The following is a 19,226-nucleotide window of genomic DNA, read 5'->3' as shown; positions in this document are numbered from 1 at the left end:
CTGTGTCAGCTTATCTACAACAAAAAGATCTTCACTCTCAGGACATAATACCCATCTCACCACATGACACCTGAGAAGATTATACCACTCAGCAAGATTCAACCAAGCCTGGGACTCAAGACAACCTACAAAGTTACCCCTGCATGGCCCCATGGGAGTCCGACAACCAATCGGGATACATTTCTTGCCACAGGAACAGGAAGCAAGTTCAAAGCTCAACAGAGGGTATAAATCTCTTTCCTCCTCTCACTCATGTGCTTTTTTTTGCCCAGGACCTTAAACCATGTGATCCTGTCTACCATTAAACCATCTTTCCAAGCAGTCTCTGTGTTTCCAGTGTCTTTCTTCCCACTTGGAACTGAACCCAGGTGGACATTTCTTCCAACAGTAACATAACAGATTTCACATAACAGAAAACATACACAAGTCAGTGTGTTTGCTTACTGCTTATTCCTGGGCTACGTCAAGGGCTAATTGTGCTTTGCTTTTTTCTTTATTGTATCTTGACTTGCCAAACACCTCCAAAGGAAAACTCTGTGTATAAAATAGGACATATGGAGGACTATGAATGAAGGCAAATATAGACATTACTAACTAAAGGGCTGTTGTATGATTACATTTTTCTAGCAAAGGACCTAATTAATTGGCCCATTTTCCTATTCTAATTATTGAATCTAACTTTATACCAAGTTAATTCCAAGTTAGTCCCAATCTAACTTTATCCCAATAACATTATTGCTAACTTTATTTTCTGTAGCGCTGATTTCCTTCATAACCTGGAATATTCAGGTCTGAATCATAAGTGGTACATTACAATACACAGAATGAAAAAATCAAGTCTAGCACCCCTGCGGGGTGGCTAATACAGGATGCTGCTTGTAGGACTGGTAAATAAATGTATGTCTTGTTTCCAGATGCGCTCCATTGTTCAGAAACAACAGCCCTTTAATTAGCAATTTCTACACATGCACAACTGTGTATTACAAGCCTCTCTATACTTGAATAAAAATGTTCTACATGAATTACTATATCATTCATTACAGATTATGGAGGTAGCAATTTAACTTAATCCAAAAAAGAAAAATAGGCCGAGTCTTTAAAACCAAAGAGAAATAAAGTAATGATTCAGTTTTATCTTATTAAAGAAATTCCCAATGTTCTCATACCAGTTAAACAAAAATTCCTACAAGTTTAAAATAATTATATAAATATATAAAAATTTCAGATTCATAAAAAAATAGTTGAAAAACAATCATAACTGAACTAAAGTAACCAAGTAAGTCAGTGGAACTAGAGTTTTCCAGCAGGGGGCACTCTGAGTATTCCTCAGGAAACATTTTATTGCACTGTACTATGGAGCTTTATTCTAATCAGGAAGTAGGAGATGTGTGGATTCCTTAGTCCCTTTCCCACAAATAAAAATATTTTCATTGTAGGAATGTTCACACATCATGCATAATATTACTCACTTAAATAAAAATGCAGGGATTTTTTTAAAAAAAGGAGGAAATGCAATCCAACATCTTAAGATCAAAGTGAATGATTATTAATACCTGTGTTTCCCTGAAAATAAGACAGGGTCTTATTTTATTTTGACCCTCAAAATCAGGGAAATATTATTTTTGAGGGGCAGGAGGCGGAAAGCATGGTCACTTCATGGCTGCTGCTGTGTTGCAATATTTTTGGGGAGGGCTTATTTTAGCGCATGTGCTCAAAAGCCCGATTGGGCTTATTATCTGGGGAGGTCTTATTTTTGGGGAAACAGGGTAATTAAAATAGCAAAGGGTTTGGGAAACCTTAAAGACTAACACATTGTTGTTTAAGATTTTGCAGATAACAGTCTACAGTACTTCATCTGATACAATACACAATATTGTATTGTTCTGCAGTTTCTTCAAATTTCTTTGTAGTCAAAGCTTATTTTTCATAAATAAAATATCAATAATTGCAATGAGAAAAAAGCTAAAGCAGATAAGCCCATAGGTCCTTTCTTATATTTTCTCTAGAAGCATTAAATCTATCACATTCATGTTATTTCCTTAACTTCCATCTATAAAAGATCAAAGAGGTCAATCTTTCCTATAATGTGACAAATTCAATTACTGCCTTATCCATTTTGTGTTAGACAACAACCTCTCACAGAATATGCAGTTGTGTCTTCATATTAAATGTGTGTTATTGTCCATGCAACACTGTGTAAGAGCTTTTCCACAGTGCTACAACATCTTTTTTGCTCTGGGTTTCCATGATGTTACCTTCATCCACAGCCACTGAATAAAACAGACTTAAAATTATCCCTAGCTATGCTAGTATTAAAATAATATTACCTCATTTATTCTACCACTAATCATTATGGGATGTCATAAATTACATGAAAGGGTTTTTTTTCTTCGTTATCCCAAAGAGGTTACATAACATGCAATAACTGGGAAAAGAGGCAACAGAACCAGGAGAGGAATTGGCAATGGTGGTAGTATATTTCATGAAGTTTCAGGTTTTTTTGCTTCTTCAAAGATAAGTTGATACAGCTTGACTTGGCAAGGCAGAACACTCCTCCAGACAGCTACCCCCAAGGAACTCCCTTCTTAATGAGGTGTACTTGGGGCCATTTCTTTAGCTGTAATTTTCCATGCATAATCATGTCCTATTTTCCCTCTTGAGCCTACAATGTTGTCTTTATTTCACACCCAGGCATGAGTGAGGCAGCCTTAAGTCTTCATTAGCTGTGTAAGCATAACAGTATTCCCATTTATTTCAATTCCATCTGAAGATGACCTGGACAGCTTTAAAATCTGTTATACCTTTTCACCCAAAACCTTAGGATTAAAGTAGTTTGACTGGTGCTGAATATGTTCAAGGGTGTGTTTTGAGAGTGTTTGCTCATAAGCCAATCTCCTTTCCAGTCACTTCTGTCCTAGCACGTGCCCTCTCCGTTAGCAATGTTTCCTTAGGACCGCGATGGCAAACCTATGGCATGCGTGCCACAGGTGGCATGCCAGCCATCAGCTCTGCTGTGCCAGCCAGCTGATTTTTCACATTTCCGAAGGCCTTTTTCTGAAGGCCTTTTTCTTACGGCGTGACAAAATTGCACGTGTGCCCACTCAATTCCCTGCCCAGCTGCATATGCATGCGCAACCCTCCCCCCCCTCTGCATGCACGTATGACTCCTCCTCAGGCTCTGGAGGCTTTCCTGAAGCCTGGGGAGGGCATAAACGGCCTCCCCTGGCCCCTGGAAACCAGAAATGGATCATTTCCAAACTTCCTGTTGGCTCGTTGTGGCCGTTTTTTTGCCTCCCCAGGCTTAGGAAAGCGTCTGGAGGCTGGGGAGGCAAAAATGTCCCCAACAACCAACTTTGCTCTACGTATCCAAAAAATTAAAAAACAGACTTGTATGGAGATTCTCAATCATCCAGGTCATGAATGTCCCAAAGGTGCGTGTCCAAAAGGTAACTGGACTCCCCTCTCCACTTTACCTTTTGGAAAAGCATCTTTGAGACAACAGACCTATGTGATTTTCTCCTGAAAAAAAGAGGACATATTTTATAATTGGCTTTTTTTTTTAAAAAAAAAATCTTTACTTGAAGATGCAGCCCCACTTTTTCAAAATAACAAAAGATACTGAATTGGGCTTGTGCTGAAAATTTGCCACTTACTTTTTCTTTGTCAGTTTCAGTTATTCCCATCTTTCATTCCCATCCCAGTGCCCAGCAGCTTCTGTTATCAAGACTAAAAGGAATTTGTCAGTTGCATTATATACATCACTACAGCGATCAAAGTAAGTTCAAAAACTTTTAAAAAATAAATATTCTTTTACCAGCATCTCTTACAAACTCATCTTCAAAGATGTCTAAGAAATATATAGGGATAGAAATAGAAAAAAAGTATTTTCTTTCTGACATGTGTTGCTCAACTTGCAGCTTTAAAGTTTTTAGAGTATCCTCTAGAAATAGCCTAAAAATTGCTTCTGAACTGTGAGATTAAATGTGATGGGGGAAGGAGTGCATGGAAGAGGATATTAAAATATTTTTCAATTAAATGTAAAAATAAAATCAAATTTAGTTTTTATCATAGCCCCACCATCCCCGCCCCGTGTGTGTGTGTGTGTGTGTGTGTGTGTGTGTCTGTGCGTGTGTGTGTCTGTGCGTGTGTCCATCCATATCCACATCTTTTCATTTTCCATATGTTGCTCCTAGGACACAAACCTAAGATGAACAATAATTTTTGGCCAAAAAGATTACACATTGCTCTTCTAAAAATAAAAGATAGTGGAACATGGAAAAAACTCTATAGGATTTATGATTGGTATAAAGAGAAAGGGATTAACAATATTATAATATTTCAAACTTAGAAGAAATTATTTAATCTCACCTGTATTAAACAGTTATAAAATATTTGAATTCAGCTTCTGGAAAGTTTAGAAACCATCCATTCAACAGCTGGAAGAGTGGGATTATTATGTTCTTCAGAGTTCCCTTTTCTAACCATAAGAACAATATCCAACATTTTTTGACCTAAGACCTACCCTTAGTCTCGATGTGAATTTGTAGCTTTATTTCTTACAATTCTAGTAAATATTGGTGAGATGCTACTGTTATTGTTTGCCTGTTTGCCTTAAACCAGACTAGTATGCACTCATGATTTCTAATCAATCTAGCTGACTACTGGTTTAATGAAGCATAGTCATTATGGCATATTAGAGTCCAACACATCTGAAGGCACAAGCCTAATTTAAGTCTACCATCATTGCAGTTTCCCTTACAGTATTTGTCTCATGAAGCCCCTTTTGTATTTCTTCCTGAGAAATATTCTTGACTTATAAAGGAATAATGTACTTTTTCTCCTTCCTATTAGAAAAGATTTTATTATGTTGGGCAGTTTGCTTTTCCTTCCCTTCCCTTCCCTCCCCATCTCCTTTTTCTTTCAGTCCTTGTTTAGAATATCATACAGGGGAAAAACTACATAGGAAATCCTTGGAATCTTTATTATTATTATGGCTGTCACTGAATCAGCCAGATGTATAGACCCGGGATGGCAAACCTATGGCACGCGTACCACAGGTGGCATGCGGAGCCATTTGTCAGGGCACGCGAGCCCCCTACACTGAGTGCAGAAGCAGAAGTGGATGGGGGCCCGGGCCCGCCTCTCGTCCCAGAGTGTATGATGCGAATGGCCTGCTGGGGAGAACGGAGGCCGTGGGAGGGGAGGGGGGTCTATGGCGATGGGGACGGGCTGGAGCATTCCGGTCATGGTTGGGAGAGGCAGGTACGATGGGAGTTTCAGGGCTAGCCATTACCAGGGAAGGAGGGCTCGCTATGTTACAGCGATCCCTCGTTCCGGCCCTGAAAACTCAACCCTAGGACCAAGTGGCAAGAGATGCCAGGGCCCTGGTCTCAGGTTGCTGCTGCTAAATGCCAGGTCTGTGATTCAGAAAGCTCCCCTCATCCGGGACTTAATATTAGACAAGGGGGCAGATCTGGCATGTATTACTGAGACTTGGCTGGGCCATGAGGGAGGAGTCCCCCTCTCAGAAATGTGCCCAGAAGGGTTTCAGGTGCTGCACCAACCACGACACCAGAGAAAGGAGTGTTGGTTGTGGCGGTTGTCATCCGGAAATCATTAGCACCTCGTGGGATCCCTGCTCCAGAGATTGTTGGGTGTGAGTCCCTGCTGGTGAAGCTGGACCTTGGGGGTCAAGTGGCCCTGTTGTTAAAGTACCTACCTCCTAGCTGCGTTACAACAGCCCTGCCTTCGCTCCTGGAGTCAGTAGCCGGACTGGCGGTTGAGTTCCCCAGACTTATAGTATTGGGCAGGGGTGGGTTCCTCCCGGTTCGCACCGGTTCTTGCGAACCAGTTCATCAGTGAACCCGGAAGTAATTAACTTCCGGGTTCCTAGCTCCTAGCCCCTGTCGCTGGGTGCCTGCAGGGTTTTTCTTTTTAAAAAACGCCTCTCCGGATGATCTTGAAAACCTGCAAGGTTGCTTTGGAAGGGGACAGATGGGCAGCATTTCCCCCTGCCCCCCTCCCCGGGAGCCTGCAGTTTTAAAGCAAGCCTTTGCACAGTAAAGAAAATCTCACGAGCGAGAGAAGTTCTTAATTGCTTTTACTGTGAAGTTGCAGAAGCTTCCGAGGCTGCAGGCAACCAGAGATGGGGTGGGGGAATGCTGCCTATCTTCCCCCTCCCAAAGCAACCTCTTCCAAAGCAACCTTGCAGGTTTTCAAGATCATCCGGAGAGGCGTTTTTTAAAAAGAAAATCCTGAAAAGGATTTAGAGAGATGGGGGGGGGGAATCCCCAGAACCAGAAGCACAACCTGCCGGCTCCTCTGAGTGCAGCCCATTCCCGCTCCCAAGAAGACCGTTTTCTTTTTAAAAACGCCTCTGCAGAGAGGCGTTTTTTAAAAAGAAAATCCTGAAAAGGATTTGGAGAGATGGGCAGCTGGTCTTTTGGGGGGGGGGGAATCCCCAGAACCAGGAGCGCAGCCCATTCCCCCTCCCAAGAAGACCGTTTTCTTTTTAAAAACACCTCTGCAGAAGCTTCTCTGTGGAAGCTTCCAAGGCTACAGGCAACAAGGAATGGGGTGGGGGAATGCCTTGCAGGTTTTCAAGATCGTCTGCAGAGGCGTTTTTAAAAAGAAAACGGTCTTCTTGGGAGGGGGAATGGGCTGCGCTCCTGCTTCTGGGGATTCCCCCCCCCCCAAAAAAAGACCAGCTTCCCATCTCTCCAAAGCTTGTGGCTTTTCAGGATTTTCTTTTTAAAAAACGCCTCTCCGGATGATCTTAAAAACCTGCAAGGTTGCTTTGGAAGGGGACAGATGGGCAGCATTTCCCCCTGCCCCCCTCCCTGGGTGCCTGCAGCCTTAAAGCAAGTATTTGCACAGTAAAGAAAATCTCACAAGTGAGAGAAGTTCTTAATTGCTTTTACTGTGAAGTTTCGGAAGCTTCCAAGGCTACAGGCAACCAGGAATGTGGTGGGGGAATGTCTCGCAGGTTTTTAAGATCGTCTGCAGAGGCATTTTTAAAAAGAAAACAGTCTTCTTGGGAGGGGGAATGGGCTGCGCTCCTGGTTCTGGGGATTCCCCCCCCCAAAAAAAGACCAGCTTCCCATCTCTCCAAATCCTTTTCAGGATTTTCTTTTTAAAAAACGCCTCTCCGGATGATCTTGAAAACCTGCAAGGTTGCTTTGGAAGGGGACAGATGGGCAGCATTTCCCCCTGCCCCCCTCCCTGGGTGCCTGCAGCCTTAAAGCAAGCATTTGCACAGTAAAGAAAATCTCACGAGTGAGAGAAGTTCTTAATTGCTTTTACTGTGAAGTTTCGGAAGCTTCCAAGGCTACAGGCAACCAGGAATGTGGTGGGGGAATGCCTCGCAGGTTTTCAAGATCGTCTGCAGAGGCGTTTTTAAAAAGAAAACGGTCTTCTTGGGAGGGGGAATGGGCTACACTCAGAGGAGCCGGCGCTTGGGGCACCCTGAAACAACGCATCCCCGCCGCCTCGTTCTACTCAGCAAGCGGGGACATCCCGTCTGTGCCCACTTCTGCTGCCACCACCTCCGCTCCCAAACGCAACTGTCAGCTGTGAGCAGGTGACTGAAGCTGCTGCTTGCAGTCATTTACGGCTGCAGATAGATTGTGCCTGTAGCGGGAAGCTCTTCGCCCTGTGAGAGCTCCTCTCCAGCACTCCTAGTTTGGTAACATCATCAGTGCTAGAAGGGAGTGGGGTTGGGGGGGGAGGAGGAGAAAGTTAGGACAAAAAAGAAAAAGATAAGGAGGGAGAGGACTGTGGGGTCCTTTGGTGTTCTCTGAACGTGGTAGTTTTTAATTAGTTTAGGGAATTTTTATTTATTTATTGTTTATAGAATGTTTATTACAAGAAATGTTAATCCCTTTCTGCAATTGTTTTATTTGTGTTGCAATATGTTGCTTTTAAGTGTTTAGACCAGGTTTATGTGTCTCAAAGTGGCTGCTTTTCTATGGGCAGGCCAGGTTTGTTGCAAGGCAGTGTGTTTCACCCTCCTTGTTTAGGTAATTCTGAGGTGGTTGATGGTTCTGTGAGTTCCTGTCCTTTATAATTTTCCACATTGCCTTGATGGTTTTTATTCCAGTGACTTTGTCTTTCCTGTTCTTAGGTTTAGGAAAAAAAAACTGGTTTCATTGGCAGTCTTTTTTGGGGGGTGGGGTGGGGTTATTTTTTTGGTGTTTTCCTAGCACTGTCATAGTTTGTGGGTGTGGGTGGGTGTGTAATGTCCCACAGTTATCTATGCATTAATAATGATCTAGTAATATTAATAATATCTAGTAATTAGTAATATCTAGTAATAACATCGTCTTGGCCACTCCCACCAGGTCACATGGGTGGCAGGTCACTCCCATCCGGTCACATGGGTGGCAAGCCACTCCCATCCGGTCACATGGGCAGCAAGCCACTCCCACAAAGGAGGCCACGCCCACAGAGTAGGTTCGAACAATTTTTGAAACCCACCCCTAGTACTGGGGGACTTTAACCTGCCATCTCTCGGCGAACGCTTCAATGGAGCGCAGGAGTTCATGGCTTCCATGACAGCCATGGACTTGACCCAGGTAATTCAAGGTCCGACTCATACAGTGGGACACACGTTTGACCTTGTGTTTCTCTCGGGGCAGTGGAGATGTGATCTGGAATTGAAGGGCATAAAGACTTGTCATGGTCAGATCACTTCCTACTGAGGCTTGATTTTCTGAAACTACTCCCCCAGTGCAGGTAGGTGGAGCCGATTAAATGGTTCCGTCCCAGGTGCCTGATGGATCCCTTGAGATTTCAGATGGAGCTTGGGGAGATACCTGACTCCCTTGCCCACAGTCTGACGGAGAACTTGGACGCTGCTTGGAACAGAGCGGCGGCTGGGGCTCTTGATCGGATTGCGCCTTTGCAGCCTCTCCGCGGCAGTGGATCCAGGAGGGCCCCTTGGTTTACCGAGGAATTCCTGGAGATGAAGCACCAAAAGAGACGCCTAGAGTGACGTTGGAGGGCCAGTAAATCCGAATCTGACCGAACACAATTAAGAGCCTTTATTAGGACTTATCTAGTGGCGATTCGGGCGGCTAAATGTACGCATTTCTCCGCTCTCATTGCGTCCTCAGAATCACGCCCGGCCGCACTGTTTAGGATAACCCGCTCCCTCCTGAAAGGGAGGGATGCAGGTGAACCCTTGCAGGGAACAGCCGAGGAATTTGTTCAGTTTCTGTTGGACAAAGTTGCTCAGATTCGGACGGACCTGGACTCCACTTGGACAGTACCTGCAGAGATGCCGAGAGTGGGCCTTGATCGGATTTCTTGGAGCGAGTTCCAGCTTGTTACTCCTGAGGAAGTGGACAAGGCCATGGGAGCTGTAAGTACCTCCACCTGTTTACTGGACCCATGTCCCTTCTGGCTGGTTTCGACCAGCAGGGAGGTTACACGAGGCTGGCTCCAGAGGATTGTTAACACCTCTCTTCAGGAGGGATCTTTCCCGTTGCCCCTAAAGGACGCGGTGGTAAGACCCCTACTTAAGAAGCCTTCTCTGGATCCAGCTATTCTTAAAAACTACCGTCCAGTCTCTGACCTCCCTTTTGTAGGGAAGGTTGTTGAGAAGGTGGGGGCCTTTCAGCTCCGACGGACCTTGGATGAAGCAGATTATCTAGATCCCTTTCAGTCTGGTTTCAGGCCTGGTTACTCCACTGAAACTGCTTTGGTCGCGCTGACTGATGATCTCTGGCAGGCCAGGGATAGAGGACATTCCTCTATCCTGGTGCTTCTTGACCTCTCAGCGGCCTTCGATACCATCGACCATGGTATCCTTCTGCGACGATTGGGAGAGGTGGGAGTGGGAGGCACCGTGTTACGGTGGTTCTCCTCTTACCTCTTGGATAGGTTGCAGTCGGTGTTGGTTGGAGGACAGAGGTCGACTCCTAGGCCCCTAACATATGGGGTGCCTCAGGGCTCGGTCCTGTCCCCGCTCCTATTTAACATCTACATGAAGCCGCTGGGTGAGATCATTCGTCGGCACGGGATCAAATATCATCAATACGCGGATGATACCCAGTTGTATCTGTCCGCCCCGTGCCAACTTAGCGAAGCAGTAGAAGTGATGTGCCAGTGCCTGGAGGCTGTTAGGGTCTGGATGGGAGTAAATAAGCTGGCACTCAATCCAGACAAGACCGAGTGGCTATTGATGTTGCCCCCCAAGAATGGACCAGATATTCCATCTCTTAGCCTGGGGGGCGAAACCCTTCGCCCCTCAGAGAGGGTCCCCAACTTGGGTGTCCCCCTGGATCCTCAGCTGACATTAGAATACCACCTGTCGGCTGTGACCAGGGGGGCTTTTGCCCAGGTTCGCCTGGTGCACAAGTTGCGGCTCTACCTGGACCGGGAGGCACTTCAAATGGTCACTCATGCTCTCATCACCTCTAGGCTTGATTACTGTAATGCGCTTTACTTGGGGCTGCCCCTGAAGAGTGTTCGGACAATTGGTCCAGAATGCAGCCGCGCGAGTGATATCGGGTGTACCTAGGTACACCCATGTCACACCTATCCTCCGCGAGCTGCACTGGCTTCCCATCGGTCTCCGAACACGCTTCAAGGTGCTGGTCGTTACCTTTAAAGCCCTACATGGCTTGGGATCTGGATACCTACGGGACTGCCTCCTGCCACATACCTCCCAACAATCTATAAGATCGCACAGATTGGGCCTCCTTCGGGTACTGTCGACCGGGCAATGCCGGTTGGCGACTACTCGGGGGAGGTCTTTCTATATAGCTGCCCCGGCCCTGTGGAATGATCTTCCCGCAGATATCCGGACCCTTCCCACTCTCTCGGTCTTCCGTAAAGCCACTAAAACCTGGCTGTTCCGGCAGGCCTGGGGATGTTGACCCCAAAATATGGTCCAGCCCCACTCAGAAATGGAGTGCATGGTATGTTTTTTAAAGCTATCTTTTCTTTTCTTCTTTTTGATTTATTGTATTGTCAGCCGCCCGGAGTCCTATGGGATTGGGCGGCATATAAATGTTATTAAACTTCTAAACTTCTAAGTTTCTGTCAGCTGGCCAGCACGAACGAGTGTGCTGGCCAGCTGAGTTCACCCTTTTTTAAAGTCATTTTTTGCCCACCCCAGGCTCCAGAGGCGTGGGGAGGGTGAAAACAGCCCCCCCCCCTGCCCTCCCGGAGTCTCTCCGGAGGCTTCATGAGCTTCCCTGAAGCCCCGGAGCACAAAAACCTGGCCCTATGGGCAAACTGGAAGTTTGGGAACGGACTTCCGGTTTGCTTGAAGGATCATTTTAAGTGCTCTGGAGGCTTCAGGAAGCCTCCTGAAGGCCCCTGAAGCCTCCGGAGGGCCTCCGGGGGGCGGGGAGGGCTTTTTTCACCCTCCCCATGCTCCTAAAAAGCCTCTGGAGCCTGGGGAGGGTGAAAAAAGGATGCAAAAAATGGAGGGTTGCACCTGTAGTGCGCTCATGCGCACTGGGGGGGGGGTGTCGCGTATTGCCTTATGAGTATGGCACACCCATGCACAACCCCCCTGCGCTCTTTCCACTTATGGCACGTGAGCCAAAAAAGGTTCACCATCGCTGGTATAGACTGTATTTGGCATTTTTATCCAATTACCAAGAACTTCCTCTGGGATAGGCAGATATTGATGTTTGATGGCATTAAAGGTATCATTGCAAGATGTAAGCTGTTACGAGTAAAGGTGTCTTTTGTAACTGAATTGTAATAAAATGGTACTCCGGTTGTTTGGGGATTGCACCCAAGGTGCCTACTACTATTGGTATTACCTTTGCTTTCATTTTTCAGTGTCATTCTATTTCTATTTGAAGGCCTTTGTATTGTGTTATTTTCTCCAGTTCTTTCTCTTCTGTTCTGCTGTCTCCAAGTATTGCCACATCCATTATAGAGATTTTTCTTTCTTTCATATCAACAATTATAAAACCTGGGGTGTTCTATGGCAGGAGCTTGTCTGTTTGAATTCTACAGTCCCAGAGTACTTTAGCTTCTTCATTTTCTATTTCTTTGTCTATTTTATGACTCCACCAGTATTTGCTTGCAGACAAATGGTATTTATTGTAGATCTTCCAATGCAGTTATTATTTATTATTGTTAGATTTTTGTCTGGTGACTATCAAAGTTACTGGCCTGGATGTAAACCAGACCATCTGGGAGTACATTAGCAAGATGGCATCGAAAAATGAGCTGCTGAGAGAATGCCTGAGGCAGCAGCAGATGTGGAAGGAAGATCAAGCAGAGGAAGTGCCATAGCAAGATAAGACCCTGCATGGTATGTACCATTGACAGACAGGTGAGGTGGCAGACACTGGGAAATCAGTGGCTGGGAAGGGCTGAGCTAAAGACAACATTGATACACTGATCATAGCAGCACAAGAACAGGCACCAAGAACCAGATGTATAGATGCAGGGGTCCACCACACTAGATTTGACCCAATATGCAGAGAATCTGGTGAGTGCACGCCATAATAGCAATTACATCCTCATATCGCTTTTTTATTTCTGATTGCTTCCTGTGCATTGTTATGGAACTGCTATGTGCTCCTGTACAAATGTAACGTCATTCTACCCTTTCATATCCCATATTTTTTGGACTATAAGAGGCACCGGTGTATAAGATGTACCAAGATTTCGAAGATGTAAGTAAGAAAAAGTGTTTGCCTTCCCTCAGCCTCCAGGAATGGCATTCCTCATCGATTAATATATAAGCTTCCTAACTACCTCCTATTTTGAAGTATTAAAGATTGTCATAGTTATTCTTCTGTCAAAGAATTTAACAAAAATGTATGGCATCTGTTTCCACAGCTCATCTATTCTGTAGGACAACTTTAGAAGGAAGTGGCCATCAACATCTCTACATAATTATAATAGTTCCCATTTTTCAGATCAGAAAATTATGTTTACTATTTTTCCTTATTTTGAAGTATATAACTATTCAAACCCCTTTAATATAATGCCATTTCAGCATTGCGCTCCTTTGGAGAAAAAAACAGGATATAAGGAATTGAATCAAACAAAATAGCTCTTGGTTATCTTTTTCAGTCACTACATTTTGAGTTTATATATACTCATATGAGATCGCAGCTAATGAAATCATTTATTTCTCCCAGCTATATGAAGAAATACAGACTGTGATTAAAAAAAGTATGTGGACATATAGTAAATATTTTTAGACAGGAGAAAGAATTTATTTTTTGTCTGGATTAAAGGTAAAGATGTCTTTGCTCCTGGTAATTGCTTTCATACAATCTTCTTGGTAAGGTTACCAAATTGGAATGCTTTTGCTTCTAATTGTTCCACTAGTACAGTAATCTTTTTTTTAAAAGACAATATAGAAAATATTACCCTAAGATGACAATCTTTTCCTTGCCAGTATATTTTACATTTTGAAAGATTTCTTAAAATTCCATTAGTTCATTGTAAAGATGTACTCAAGCTTTTATTAATGTATAATTTAAATTAAAAATTTATATTATTCAGGAAATAGTATAATTGATTAAGCTTTCCTTAAACCTTTTTTATGTTCTTGGCACTTTCAAAAAAATGAACTAGTAGCAGACTTTAACAAATCCAAATCCAACAAACAGAAAGGAACACAGGATTCATTTTTAAAATAAGCTTTGGCAGTTCTCATTGAAATAATAAGTTATACATTTAGTCAAAATACTCACAAGATAAAAAATGAAATATAAAACAATGAATTACAGCCAGCTTTCACTTATTTTCATTTCAATTTGATTTGTGCAGGGATACTTCCCAATTAACTACTTGGGTCTAAAGCAACTAGTAAATTCGACAGCTTGCACTTTCCTACAGTACACTTTAATTCGCAGTAATATTTTTTTTAAAAAAATGTGTCAGAGGAGTTTTTCTAGAAACCTACTAGTCATTTTTTTTCCTGATTGCAACATGGTGCAACATGATGCAAGGCTTCAAGAGCCTTTTTTTCAGAGAAAACGGCATAAACTATGCAAAAAACAGGGTCATTATGTCCCCAAGGCCTTGGCTTATTGTCGTTGATAGGTTGTCATGGCAACACACTCGCTCCCGTTCTCCCTCCCTGCCACGAGATCTTCACGCTGCTCTTTTCAGCTGCCACTCCTTTGTTGCCACGGGCGCTGGAGCAGAAAGAGACAGGAAGTGCTATTTGTGATCGGGCATTGCCGAAATTTATTAGCATATCCGGACAAGTCTGACTAGCAGCACGCACGGTGATTGGCTGAAGCTGGAGGTGAGGCTGTGGGGTGATCCCGGCAGGCCTTAACTGTCGGTCATTGACGAGGCTCAGCTCCGGGAGGCAGCACGCGGAGGTTTTATGCGTGCGCGTGACCTCTTTTGCCTGGAAAAGTATCGCGCGTCAACCCGGTCTTCTCGCGGCTTTATAATCTTTTATTTTTCCATTCTGGGTGGCGGAAGGGGGAAAAGTTGTAGACGTTCACTTGCAGACAGCTCCGTTTTGGTCTGCTCGCGGAAATAAAACGTCTGCAACGGTAAGAGTCGTGGTTCACGCATCCGAGGCGTGAAAAGCAATTGAATGCTTTTATTGCCAGCAACCTGCTAGTGATAGGAATCGAGCAAATAGTTTTGACCTTCGAAATAGTCCTCGACACAAACAACCTAGCCACCACTTGCTATTACCGATAACGCATATCTCATTCATCTGGTTAAATTGATGTGGAATATTTTTTAAATGCGTTACTAAAACCTAGGCAGTTCGGGTGTAATAAGGTGAAAGAATTGTAAAGGAAAAAAAACAATCGGAATCCTTGTCTCTAGAATATCTATAAACTTGAAAAATAATTCTAATTTTTAAGGCACATTTAATTGGAGTAAAACGTCCAACGGACACAAGATTTATTCTCCAGTAAAGCAATGCATACTTAAAATATGCACTCTTCTCCCATCCGATGTCTATTATTCGAACTTGAATATAATATGCCCCTCGCGAAGGGAATAATTATACACGTGTTTTTCATCTACGGAAGCTAGCTCCACTCGATATTTTTGACCGTAGATAATCTGCCTAAAAGCAATTTAATACACTCAAAACATTTAAGGCCGTATCTTGGGAGTTTGGTCCCGAGTTTTTCGTACTCAGATTCTAATCTCCCCCCCCCCTGCGGGATAAAAAAACGCCGGGAAGCCAATTGCTTTGGGAAACTACTACCAGGTAAGGCTACGCCATCCCCTAGAAGAGTTGCATTTTATTTAAAATATTGTAGTCCCGCAGACATCTGCCTGTTTTATTTGAAGATGAACCTGAAGAAAGAGGAATGACCTCACGCCTAGAGAACATTTTTTTTACAGACTAGAAATTGTTCGTGGGGGAATTCATGGGCTCCTTTCACGTAAACAGAATTTCAAGGCAGCAATGCTCTTTAGCACTATATAAGAGCCAGGTGTGATTAATCGGTCACTCACTACAGGCTCAGCATTTTTTATTTTTTGGGGTTAGAGAAGCTGTTAAGACTGGCCCTAACAGAAGCTTTGGGTGTGAAGTCTGTAAGAGACCACTGCAAACATGGTGCGCTCCTCAAATCTTTGAACAAGAAAAAGGTAGATTGGGGAAGCTTTTAGTGGGGAAAGAAAAAGTTCCGCCTTCTATTGCTACGGAATTTGTCCTGCTGTTTGCTCTATTTTAAGGCAACCGCCTTTAACAGTTGTCAACATTTTGGGTCGTTTTGAGTGCTTTTTGGCAACGACCCCACAGCTTTTGGGAGGCTGCTTTCAATTACGTGTTTTTTTTTAATTGCTACTCTGGATTGGAGGGGGGGAATAGAAGAAAATTGAGTTCTTGGTGCTCCCTTGCGCGGGGTTGTAAAAGGAGAGGAAACCTAGTCATGTTTGTTCTATTTACTCCTCCATGGCAGTCTGCGAATCTAAGGACGAGCAAAGGAACTCCTGCTTTGGGGGATGTTGCAAAGATTTTCCTTGGTTCACATAGTCGGGTGAGAGCCTCTATTTGACAACTTCCCCTCCCCCAATCTACCAGTGCGCATAGGGCCCTCCTGTGTGGATGTTGGTGAAGAGGCGGAGCTGCGTGTCGATCCTGCTAGCAGAATCCGGTATTACATGTGGTCACTTGGAAAGCCCAGATAAACCTCTCTCTCTTTTCCCTTGCCTTGCTTCGCTGCAAGTGGGTGGCCCTTGGAAACACCTTATTTTAACATTCGGGCTATAAATACTGCTCTACGATCGAGACGGAGCGAAAGACCGCGGAGGGCACCAGGACGCACGCGGAGCCGGTTAATCGCCTTAGGTAGGGCAGCTCTTGAAGCTTGCAGGAATGGCAGCGCGCTTATTTCGGTTCTTCGGCTGCCTTCCGTTTGCTGCTTTGAATGGAAAGGGCGGCGAGGCGATTCTTTGAAGTAGAAGCCTGGGTTTTCTCTCGGCTTGTGAGGAATACATTTGGGATTGGCAGAAGAGTTACTTCCGATCCCCCCACACCTTTTGCATTGAAGGAAGTTTCATTTGCACGGGAGGAAAGCAGATGCGAGCCAAACCGGGAGTCTACTCTTTGGGTGGAGCTGGCAGTCCAAAGGCGCTGTTAAAGATGCGCGTCTGTGTGGCTATATACGCATTTTCCCATGAAACGAAGGAGAGCGAGATAATGCGCTGCCTTCTCGTTAACAACAGGGCTAGCGTTGGAGCAGTGTGGAGTAGGAGGTGACATGGCGAAATGTCTACGGGGGAAAAATACCCGGTTCTGCTGCTTGTTCCTGCGTGTACAGAGATGGCAGCAATGGTTATTTCGGTGCTTTGGTTATGCTTATAAGTGCTTTCCTTTAACGGTGTATTTACAGAAATGTGCTCAATTTAATTCGGGAAGCTGTGGGGAGGGAATTGCATTAATGGTACATGAAGATCGGGATGAAAAGGTTTTTTTTTTAAAAAAAACTCCAATAGTTTATTTTAGACATAGAAACAATAATATAAAAATTGGACAAGGAGCACTATGAAGAAAGCTGTGAATTTTAAAAGAGCAAGGCATTTGATGAAAGGCAAGGGCTCAAACCAGTGAGCAGGCAGCCAGAGTTGATGTGGCATGGGTTTGGGGCAAGACACAAACTGGTCTCAATCGCCATCTTTTGTTCTCTTTTACAGCCACTCCTTGCCGCAGAGGCTTTCTTACGCTGAACCTGCACTGTACCTAATATTTGAGAAAGAAAATTGGAGAAATATCACTGAATCCTTGGGAGAATATTTACAGAAAAGGAAAACAGTAGTGGGTTTTCTTTTTGGAAAATAAACTTATCTGCTTGGCAGCAGTTTTTCTCACTGATTGCATCTTAACAGCTTGAGCTCTCTTAAGGCACTTCTCTCCTGCTTCCATCACAGTTGAACAATTTGCTTGCTCACAGTGCACCTTACCCAGCAATCAAGATGATGCAGATCTGTGACTCTTACAGCCAAAAACATTCCCTCTTCAATGCAATGAATCGCTTCATTGGAGCTGTTAACAACATGGACCAAACAGTGATGGTGCCCAGTCTTCTTCGGGATGTGCCTCTCATGCTGGATGAACTGGATTCAGGGGGTGGTTGTGGAGAAACGGAGCCCCAGTTGACCCCCAATGGCAGTACCTATTGTTCTTGTAGAGATATGTATAGTCACTATATGTTGCTCAAATCCATTCGCAATGACATTGAATGGGGTGTATTACAACAGGCAAATGAGGAAACCACTGGAAGGAAGAAGGATAAGCTGAATGGGAGCTCTGGTGCCATGGACATAAGCCGAGGAATCCCTGAAGATGAGGAGGTGGAGGAGGATTTAGAGAAGCAATTTCATTATCACCTGAGTGGGCTTCACACTGTGCTCTCCAAACTTACCCGCAAGGCCAATGTACTTACCAACCGCTACAAGCAGGAGATTGGAGTCAACAACTGGGGGCACTGAATCAGGGAGGGGGAAAGCACTGCCTGCCTGTTCTGGTGAGAAAAAAAAACAGAAATAGGGGAAATAGGTATTTGGAAAGGGCTAAGGAGGAATGCAAGCAAGAATAGTGTGTGTGTGTGTGTGTGTGTGAGAGAGAGAGAGAGAGAGAAAGGGGGATTTAAAAATTGGAGTATATCAAGTAGTAAGCTTAGGGTGCAGTATAAAATTTTGTGTCTTGGAGACAAGAATACAAAGATAAAGTGAAAGGGACTTTTTATTTTAGAATTTTACTGTTGACTACTATAACCTTTTAGGGAGGTGGAGTGATAAATTTCTGCCTCAACTAGCAGGCATAATTAGGCAGCCAAGTATAAAGTTTCCAGATTCTGAGGACTCAGAATGATGTATAATGGCCATGGCTAATTACTGAAAGAGTTTGTTGTAATTCTTGGGAAACTGCACAAGTGCATGTGGTGGTGGCAATTGTAAAGATGATTGTATCACTTCTTTCCTGATTTTGCACTAATTTTGTAACAAATATATGTGTGGATATATGTAAGAACCTATGAATTCTCTGCATGCTTTCAGAATTGTAGACATCTTTTTAATAACACACAAAAATTATATTAACACTAGTTACATATGTTTTTAAATATACAGGGTGAACAGTTATTATTCATCTTTAGATTCAACACTTACCTTTCCATATTGCATAGAATTGGTTGAGATGAAACTGCAAGTATGCGACGTAAATTATTTTTGCAGTGGATAGAGCCAGTTAATGTCCACCCATATTTCAGTGGAGAGTAAAACCAATTACTTAATGTGCACTCATTTCACTGGAAAGATAGGGTTCCATTATTGTACATGTATTGAAGATTATTTAAACTTTTTATTCAGATGTGGAATATATTCTAAAATAAGATATATTGACTAAAGTTGATGTATGTTTGTATACTATGGCTCCACTTGAATTAAATGCTAATGTTTACAGTACAGGGACTCTAGGTATTCTTTACAAGAGAAATTACTCTTTGTTTTAATCAATTTATTCAAATTTATTGTAGGAGCAGTATTCTCTGTTCACAGCTCTTATTCCATGGATCAGCTCATCCATGGAATTGCATTATATTCCAAATTAGATTGTTTAATTTATGTATATGCTGACTTTCTTTGATTAAATTCAAAGCAATGCAAATAGGGTTTCTCAGGGCTTTTTCTATCAAAGCATTACATTTTCAGACCTTCCACAAAGTGTCTTCCACCTATCCTCTGTTTTGTATCAGACAGCACTTCTTAGAACTCATTTATGTCCCAAGAAATCATCTGTTTATTGGTGC

The 19,226-nt window shown here is 43.5% G+C and overlaps 1 protein-coding gene across 3 annotated transcripts; it reads left to right on the top strand.

Annotated features, from left to right (window-relative positions):
- Positions 1-14,370: 14,370 nt before the first annotated feature.
- MID1IP1 (MID1 interacting protein 1) lies at positions 14,371-18,882 on the top strand. 3 transcript variants are annotated; one of them, XM_014065831.2, is made up of 2 exons: positions 14,371-14,498; positions 17,113-18,882. In XM_014065831.2, the coding sequence occupies exon 2, from the start codon at positions 17,392-17,394 to the stop codon at positions 17,905-17,907; it is 516 nt and encodes a 171-aa protein (XP_013921306.1). In that variant the 5' UTR covers positions 14,371-14,498; positions 17,113-17,391; the 3' UTR covers positions 17,908-18,882. The 3 variants fall into 3 exon arrangements, with proteins under 3 accessions (XP_013921306.1, XP_013921305.1, XP_087577906.1); XM_014065830.2 differs by lacking the exon at positions 14,371-14,498 and adding an exon at positions 16,053-16,267; XM_087721780.1 differs by lacking the exon at positions 14,371-14,498 and adding an exon at positions 16,341-16,674.
- Positions 18,883-19,226: the final 344 nt, after the last annotated feature.

Source organism: Thamnophis sirtalis, unplaced genomic scaffold, assembly GCF_051295495.1.
Source record: "Thamnophis sirtalis isolate CommonGarterSnake01/CBP01778 unplaced genomic scaffold, rThaSir2_p1.2 scaffold_8, whole genome shotgun sequence".
NCBI classification, from domain to species: domain Eukaryota; kingdom Metazoa; phylum Chordata; class Lepidosauria; order Squamata; family Natricidae; genus Thamnophis; species Thamnophis sirtalis.
Note: the sequence above shows the minus strand (reverse complement) of the source record. Positions and strands in the feature narration are given on the sequence as shown.

Excerpts from the sequence above, each read along its gene's own strand:
- MID1IP1 (XM_014065831.2), top strand. The coding sequence starts at position 17,392 with ATGATGCAGATCTGTGACTCTTACAGCCAAAAACATTCCCTCTTCAAT.